The sequence below is a fragment of the Bos javanicus genome, chromosome 15 (assembly GCF_032452875.1).
Source record: "Bos javanicus breed banteng chromosome 15, ARS-OSU_banteng_1.0, whole genome shotgun sequence".
NCBI classification, from domain to species: Eukaryota; Metazoa; Chordata; class Mammalia; order Artiodactyla; family Bovidae; genus Bos; species Bos javanicus.
In genome coordinates this window covers 81,426,948-81,435,940 of record NC_083882.1, presented here as the reverse complement: position 1 = coordinate 81,435,940, position 8,993 = coordinate 81,426,948, and the positions used below count along the sequence as shown (strand labels likewise).

At 49.3% G+C, this 8,993-nt stretch overlaps 1 protein-coding gene across 1 annotated transcript; it reads left to right on the top strand.

Moving 5' to 3' along the window:
• The first annotated feature begins 10 nt into the window (after positions 1 to 10).
• Positions 11 to 8,864, top strand: MED19 (mediator complex subunit 19). The gene is made up of 5 exons (XM_061381584.1): positions 11 to 530; positions 6,189 to 6,445; positions 6,922 to 7,018; positions 7,329 to 7,423; positions 7,515 to 8,864. Exons 1-5 carry the CDS (start codon positions 263 to 265, stop codon positions 7,581 to 7,583), a joined length of 786 nt encoding a protein of 261 aa, XP_061237568.1. The 5' UTR covers positions 11 to 262; the 3' UTR covers positions 7,584 to 8,864.
• Positions 8,865 to 8,993: the final 129 nt, after the last annotated feature.

The window sequence follows — 8,993 nt, the reverse complement described above, 5'->3', positions numbered from 1 at the left end:
CAGGTAAGGAAGGTGAGAAAGGGATTTGATATGTTATTGGCTAACCTAACTGTCGCTTTTTCTACCTAAGTCATTTCATTGGTTTCAAGCGATTGCTGCGAGCGGAGGCCTCGGAAAATTTAATAAAGTTAAGGAGTATTTCCGGAACGTTCTCAGAAGGCGACGGAAGTCGTTGCCGGAAGAAGGTAGGCAGGGCCAGAGGCAGTCCAATGGTAAACGGCTCCTGGAGGAAAAGGGCAGTACCCGGTGAAAAGATTAACCAATGAGAATCATTAACGCCAGACACCGGGACGGCGCCGGGGCGGAGGGGACGATGGAGAATTTCACGGCGCTGTTCGGGGCCCAGGCTGACCCGCCACCTCCCCCAGCGGCACTCGGCTTCGGACCCGGGAAGCCGCCCCCTCCGCCGCCGCCGCCTCCGGGCGGGGGGCCTGGTCCGGCCCCGCCCCCGACCGCCGCCTCGGCCCCTCCCGGGAGCGACAAGTCGGCGGCAGGCTGCGGCCCCTTCTACCTAATGAGGGAGCTGCCAGGTGAGTCCGAGGCGCGGCCGAAGCCGGCCAATCTGATCGCCGCGAGGTGGGGCTGGGCGTGGCTCCTAGACGCCAAGGGAGGTGAGGGGTAGCCCGGGCGGCGGGTTCGGAGATTTCGGAACTCCGTGTCGGAAAGGACTGCGAATTCACGGCCAAAGGCACGACAGGAATTCTCGGGATGGACTGGGAATGAGAAGAATGGGGCTCTGTGGCCGCCTTTCACGCTCCGCCCTGCCTCTGACCCTGACGGTGGTTTTATGACTCCCTAAAAATTACTCTGGTGGTTCAGATGGTAAAGAATTCGCCTGCAATGCGGGAGACCGGGGTTTGAGCCCTCAGGCGGGAAGATCCCCTGGAGAAGGGAAAGGCTACCCACTCCAGTATCCCTGCTTGGAAAATTCCATGGACGGAACAGCCTGGCGGGCTACAGTCGATGGGGTCTCAGAGAGTTGGACACGACTGAGCGGCTAACTCTGAAAAAGCACCCAGGGTTCGAGTTTGGAATTTGAGAGTCCTGATTTAACATCCTTGCGGCCCTAGTTCCACATCTGCTTCCAACTTCCTGTTGGTTTGTTGCCTTTTTTCTCTGGGCCTGGAAACAAGTGAATAGAATTGGACCAGATTCTTTCCTCATCTGTTGGAACAAGTGAATAGAATTGGACCAGATTCTTTCATTCAAAAAATATTTCGTTGAGCACCTATTCTGTGTACCAAGGGGTATTGTACACTGAAGATACAGCTGTGAACAAGGCTGACAATATCCTTGCCTGTTTGGGAGTTTACGTGCCCATGGAGGAGGCAAAAGGTACAGGGTGAAATCGCATAGCAGTTATGGCTGTAGGAAAAAAAAATGTGATAAAGATTTAAGGGAGCAGAACTGAGAAGGCAATGGCACCCCACACCAATACTCTTGCCTGGAAAATCCCATGGACGGAGGAGCCTGGAAGGCTGCAGTCCATGGGGTCGCTGAGGGTAGGACAGGACTGAGCGACTTCACTTTCACTTTTCACTTTCATGCATTGGAGAAGGAAATGGCAACCCACTCCAGTGTTCTTGCCTGGAGAATCCCAGGGACGGGGGAGCCTGGTGGGCTGCCGTCTATGGGGTCGCACAGAGTCAGACACGACTGAAGTGACTTAGCAGCAGCAGCAGCTGCTTTAGCTAGAGTGATCAGAGAAGCTCTCTCTGAGTAGGTTACTTTAGAGTTAAAATGTAAGCGCAGAGAAAGAGCTAGCCATTCATGAGTGGGAGAAGGGATAACTGGATACAAAAAAAAAATTGAAATCAACAGCCCCAATGTGAGAAAAATCTTGTAATGTTTGAGGGACAGAAGATCAGCTGGACTCCAGTAAAGTGAACAGAGGAGTGATAGGAGATAAAGTGAGAGTGGTAGGCAGAGGCCTGTATTACACATTTAGATTTTAACGTAGTATTGACCAGAAACATGTCAATACATTTTTTAGAGAGTGAAACCATTAACATCACTGTGGGAAGTTGTTAACGCTTAAAATTGATCAAGGATTCATTATACAACTTATCATTGACATTATCATTTGCATTTTGCTCTGTTAGGTTTTTATTCCAGCCTTGTGCACCTTATAAACACAAGTTTATTTTCATAAAATTTTAAAAAGTGACACATCATGAAATTTTGAGTGAAGAAAATTTTTTCAGTGAATTTTATGCAGATACTTTCTCTTATTGTCCAAGCAACATATTTACTAGTGTTTCAGAAGATGATAGTTGTTCCGAATATAGTTCTGATTCAGACGATGTAACTATTAGACCAACAAAGAGACAAAAAACCTTAGTGATTGTTTTCTGATTCGGAAAGTGCAAATGAAACTCATGGTGCTGGAGAAGACTTTACAGGTGTGTCAGCTGTAATTATTGAATGTAATAATGCAAAGGACTTCCCTGGTGGCTCAGATGGTAAAGCGTCTGTCTACAATGCAGGAGACCCGGGTTCGATCTCTGGGTTGGGAAGATCCCCTGGAGAAGGAAATGGCAATCCACTCCAGTACTATTGCTTGGAAAATCCCATGGTCAGAGGAGCCTGGTAAGCTATAGTCCATGGGGTCGCAAAGTGGTGGTGAAATAGCTGAATTAATTATCGCGTTAGTTTGTGCAAAAATCCCCCTTTCAGTAATGTTACTGCTTAGTGGTCCAGGAAAGAGATGGTTTGGACTAGGCGATAGCAATGGAGGAAAGAAGTAAATGGATGCAGGATAAATGTTAGAGGTAGAACTGACAGGAATGAAGGATTGAATATAGAAGTGGAGGAGAGAGGAATTGAGGATGATTTCGAATTTTTGGCTTGAATAACAGGGTTGATGGTAGTGCTGAGGTCAGGAAAGAACAAGTTTGAGGAGGTGGAGATCAAGTCATTTTAGACGTTAGTCTCGGGGACGTCTTTCAGTTCATCCCACGTCCATAGCTTTGACTGTACGGACCTTTATCAGCAAAATGTCTCTGCTTTTTTAAAATGCTGTCTAGGTTTATCATAGCTTTCCGTTCAAGAAGTAAGCGTCTTTTAATTTCATGGCTGCAGTCACCATCTGCAGTGATTTTGGAGCCCAAGAAAATAAGTCTGTCACTGTCTGCGTTGTTTCTCCATCTATTTGCCATGAAGTGATGGGACCTGATGCCATGATCTTAGTTTTTTCAGTGTTGAGTTTTAAGCCAACTTTTTCACTCTCTTTCACCCTCATCAAGAGGCTCTGTAGTTCCTCTTCACTTTCTGCCATTAGAGTGGTGTCATCTATCTGAGGTTGTTGCTCTTTATCCTAGCAGTCTTGATTCCAGCTAGTGATGTTTCAGTAAGATGTTTATACGTTCAACCACGAATGTAAGTCGAAGGAATTTGAGCTTTTTCCCGAGGGAATGGGAAACCATTAAGATTTTTGAACTGAGTACAGCTTCGAAAGGTATCTGGAGAATATGGGTGCCATGTACTAAAATAAAGCAACCATGAGTGAGGGGGGGAAGATTCGGAGGTACAGAATCCAGGGAATCCCCTGACAGTCCCGTGGTCAGGGTGCCGTGCTTCTGCAAGGGGTTTGATCCACGGTCAGGGAGCTACAATCCCATAAGCCTCCTGGTGCAGCCAAAAAAAAAACTGAATCTGCAATGAATTAAGAGAATGTTGGAAATGGAAGATTAGTTTTCAGGAGTGGAATCAGGACTGAGGAGAGAGATTTATAAATCATCTTCATAGAACTGATGGGCAAAACAGAACATCGGATGGACTCTTTTAGGTTAAAGAATTTAGAAAAAGCACAGAGTGGGGAAACAGAAGGAGGCAGTGCTGATATGAGAAGCACTGGGCCCCTGAGCTCCCTGCCATTACGCGGCCCATTCTTCAGCGACAGCTGGCGCAGAAGACAGCGCAACAGAATAGGGTAAGGCCTGTCAACAGGGAGGGAAAATACCATGTTCATTTAATGTTTATGGAGCACCGGTGACACATGAGTGAACAAGGCATTTTTCTCAGCCCTCGATGGGCTGATAGCTCAGAAGCTGAGTTTTCTCAAGTGAATGATTATAAGCAAGTCACTTCTGTCATTTGGACCCCGTGTGTTCATCATAACTAGACTATGAAGTTGTAGGTTAGATATGTCTACTCTCACCACTGGACCCTAGTTAAATTACTAAGAGGAGAGTGAAAAAGCTGGCTTGAAATGCAACATTCAAAAAAACGAAGATTGTGGCATCCAGTCCATCACTTCATGGCAAATAGAAGGGGAAAAAGTGGAAGCAGTGACAAATTTTATTTTCCTGAGCTCCAAAATCACTGCAGATGGTGACTGCAGCCATGAAATTAAAAGGCACTTGCTCCTTGGAAGGACAGCTGTGGCAAACCTAGGCGGTGTACCCAAAAGCAGAGACATCACTTTGCTGACAGAGGTCTGTCGAGTCTAGTCAAAGCTGTGGTTTTTCTAGTGGTCATGTATGGACGTGAGTTGGACATAAAGAAGGCTGAGCACCAAAGAGTTGATGCTTTTGAACTGTGGTGTTGGAGAAGATTCTTGAGAGTCCCTTGGACTGCAAGGAGATCCAACCAGTCCATCCTAAAGGAAATCAACCCTGAATATTCATTGGAAGGAGTGACACTAAAGCTGAAGCTCCAGTACTTTGGCCACCTGATGGAAAGAGCCAACTCATTGGAAAAGACCCTGATGCTGGGAAAGACTGAAGGGACAAGAGAAGAGGGCGGCAGAGGGTGAGATAGTTGGACGCATCGCTGACTCGATGGACATGAGTCTGAGCAAACTCCAGGAGACAGTGAAGCACAGGGGAGCCTGGCGTGCTGTGGTCCACAGGGTCTCAAAGAGTTGGACACGACTTAGTGACTGAACAGCAACAACAGCAATTCTTTGAAAAAAGTCAGCCATGAAATGTTTATACTGATGATGCCTTCCACTTACAGACTTTATACTTTTCAATATGTTTTCATTTGAACCTTGAAAAAACATTGTTTTTTTTTTTAAACATTAAGTTTAACATTATGATAGCTTCCATAGATAAGCAGAAACAGGCATATACAGGATTATAATTTTAGTTGCCAACTTCTAATCAGACATTTCTTTCTTCTAGGCAGAGCTATCATACCTGGTATTATAGGAAGAATAAAGATGATGGTAACAAAAGTTACAGCAGTAGCTAGAAAAATCTGTTTTTCTCTGTAAAGGTGACTGGAGTTTCTTGCTAGTTTAAAAAAAAAAGGAAGCAAGACACTCACCACTGGGTAATGCTATGCTATGCTATGCTATGCTATGCTATGCTATGCTAAGTCACTTCAGTCGTGTCCGACTCTGTGCGACCCCATAGACGGCAGCCCACCAGGCTCCCCCGTCCCTGGGATTCTCCAGGCAAGAACACTGGAGTGGGTTGCCATTTCCTTCTCCAATGCATGGAAGTGAAAAGTGAAAGTGAAATCGCTCAGTCCTGTCCGACTCTTAGCGACCCCATGGATTGCAGCCTACCAGGCTCCTCCGTCCATGGGATTTTCCAAGCAAGAGTACTGTAATAGTCGGCCTTAAGCATGGTTGTAGCTGAGCTGTGAGGTTAAATTATTCTAGTCACAGCCAGAAGTATTAACTTCTCATTAGCATATTGATGAAACACAGAGCAATGTTTAGCACAGATTATAAGCACTGTATGTTATTACTCTGGTTAGACTGTCTCCTTGATTGGGTTAAAGCGGTTTCCACCACTGCCCTATTTGGATTTTTGCCTATTTTTTCTCCTCATTCCAACCTACCATTCTATAGTATAGTATTTTTAGTGTGTGTTATGTGTTATTTATTCTTGCTATTTCTTACTCAAAAATAGCTTTTCTTTATTGGCAATTCTAATTTAAAGATTCCTTATTTAGGTTAAAATATAGTCTTTCACTTTCCCTTCTAGGTCAGTGAATTAAAAAAAAAAATCTTTATTTTTGGAAAAGACCCTGATGCTGGGAAAGATTGAGGGCAGGAGAAGAGGGCTACAGAGGATGAGATGGTTGGATGGCATCACCAACTGAGTGGACATCAATTTGAGCAAACTCCGGGAGATAGTGAAGGACAGGGGTTGCAGAGTCAGACGCGACTGAACAGCTACACAACAGCTCTTGGAACTGATTCTTCTCCTTTCTCTTCTCCCTGTATCCTCCAGGCAGCACGGAGCTGACAGGCAGCACTAACCTGATCACACACTACAACCTGGAGCATGCCTATAATAAATTCTGTGGGAAGAAAGTGAAGGAGAAACTGAGTAACTTCCTGCCCGACCTACCCGGGATGATTGATCTGCCTGGTTCCCATGACAACAGCAGCCTGCGCTCCCTCATTGAGAAGCCCCCTATCCTTGGGGGCTCTTTCAATCCCATCACAGGGACCATGCTGGCTGGCTTCCGCCTGCACACCGGCCCGGTGCGTGCCCTCCTGGGGAGGAGGGGGGCAGGGGGGAGGCCCGGTGCGTGCCCTCCTGGGGAGGAGGGGGGCAGAGGGGAGGCCCGGTGCGTGCCCTCCTGGGGAGGAGAGGGGCAGGGGGGAGGCCCGGTGCGTGCCCTCCTGGGGAGGAGAGGGGCAGAGGGGGAGGCCCGGTGCGTGCCCTCCTGGGGAGGAGGGGGGCAGAGGGGAGGCCCGGTGCGTGCCCTCCTGGGGAGGAGAGGGGCAGGGGGGAGGCCCGGTGCGTGCCCTCCTGGGGAGGAAGAGGGCAGGGGGGAGGCCAGTGCATGCCCTCCTGGGGAGGTGGGGCTAGGGACGGAGGCCCGAAGGCTTCACGATGGTGGTCCTCCCCACGTCTGTACCTAACATACTGCGCAGAGCAGGTGATGGGAGCAGAGCAGATGACGGGAAGCGGGTTTCCGCCCTCTGGTCACTCAGCCCTCCTTCGGCTCCTTCAGTTGCCGGAGCAGTGCCGCCTGATGCATATTCAGCCGCCTAAGAAGAAGAGTAAGCAGAAGCACAAGCAGAGCCGCACCCAGGACCCCGTCCCCCCAGGTAAGAAGCTGTCGTCTTCCAGGCTGGAAGCCACATGCTCTGAGTCTGGTTTGACCTTTCTCAGTTAAAAGCTCAGTTAAGTTCCTCATGAGCCCTGGACTCCCAGCTTCTCCTTAGAGAAAAAGCTGACATAATGCAGCCCCCCGGGCAGGCGGGAACTCGGGCCGGGGCTTCAGCGGAGCCTCTGAACGCGTCCTGGTTGCGCGGAGAGAAGCAGCGCCCTGGACTAGGGGTTTTCCTCACATCCCAGAGCTCTAGCGGTGCAGAATTTGGGGCCCGACCCGTGACGGGCACCTCGTATCCCCCCCAGAGACGCCGTCTGATTCAGATCACAAGAAGAAGAAAAAGAAAAAAGAAGAGGACCCTGAGCGGAAGAGGAAGAAGAAAGAAAAGAAGAAGAAGAAGGTGCGGTAGGAGCCTGTGGCGGCGGCCCGGGAGTCCCTGTCAGGCCCTCGGTAGAGGTCCCTCCTCTTCCTCTGCCCTCCTTTCCTTCCAGAACCGACACAGCCCGGAGCACCCTGGGATGGGCAGCTCTCAGGCTAGCAGCAGCAGCAGCCTCCGCTAAGGGCCGGCGGACCCTGCCAGGAGGACTTCCCTGCTGGGCTGGAGGCGGCCCGGGTCAGCGCCGGGTGCAGGGATGGAAGCCGGTCAGCCGGAGGAGCCTACAGGGACAGGCTGGGCTCCCGGCGGCCTCCACCCGCCTCGCTTTCTCGCGGACACCTCTTCCCCTCCCAGGAAGCTTTCTGTTCACCTCTTGTGTGCAGTTTGTCTGATGTAGGACTTGGTCTGATTTGTTAGGATTTTTATTCTCTTAAAATTGCATTTATCAAACTGGCTGAAGCGTGGCTGCCTGTCAGGAGGTAAGTGCCTTTCCGTGGGAGTCAGGGTGTAAGCCAAGGTGTGCTGAGGTCTGAGGGGGCTCGGACCTTGCATAGGATGGTCTCCTCAGCAGGTGGGGCAGCCGCCCGAGACCGGGGAGCAGGGTCCAGAAGCGGAGTGTGCCGACGCCTTCCTGCCCTAGGCTCGTTACCTCCCTGTCTCTAAGGTTGCCAGCTAGTGCCTGGGTGACCTTCCTGCTTAAGGCCGGCTGTGTCCTAGGTCAGTTCATGTGGCAACTCGGTAGTTGATGGAGCGAGCACCCAAGAAGTGAATTTCAGCAAGGTTGCTTCTTGGTCAACCCTGTGGTTTTTTTAAAAAAAATAAATTTCTTGCAAGCAAAGGTAAATGATTCTCTTTATAATAAGAACTACTTTTGATCTTTGTCACTCCTTAAGACAGTGAAATTATTTGGCTGATGTGAATGCCTATCTAAGCTTCTAAGACAACAACAAAAAAGGCAGCCTAAACTAGCGAGCTCCCAAATCTTTGGCTACCTGATGCAAAGAGCCAACTCAGTGGAAAAGATGCTGATGCTAGGAAAGATTGAGGGCAAGAGAAGGGACCAGCAGAGGACGAGAGGGTTGGTTGGGTGGCATCACTGACTCATGGACGTGACTTTGAGTGAACTTGGAGAGACAGTGGAGGACAGGGAAGTATGGCATGCTGCAGTTCAAGGGGTCGAAGAGAGTCCGATGCGACCAAGTGACTGAACAAGGTAAAGTAAATCCCTTCAGTGTTTGCAGCAGGCCAGGCAAGCAGAAGCTACCACGAGAGCCCCAGCCGATGTCGTCTTGACCTAAGCCCAGCGTGGCATGGCTGAAGTCCGCTGGGATGAGCCCCAGGGTTGATCCTAGAGTAGCAGATGGAAAACCACTCATTCTGCTCATGTTACCCTAGGATTTCAGAGCGAGGGTTTACAGACTTCAGTTATAGACATGAAAATAAAGGGTTCTGGCTGGCTTTTTGAGATGAGTGTCTAAGGGTGCCTTATTTAAATGAGGACACAGCCTTCTGCTTTCCACAGAAGAGACGGCCCGTGTGTCCCTGTGGTCTGCCTTTCACAATCGATCAGCCACTGGCTCGCCTCTAGCTGCAT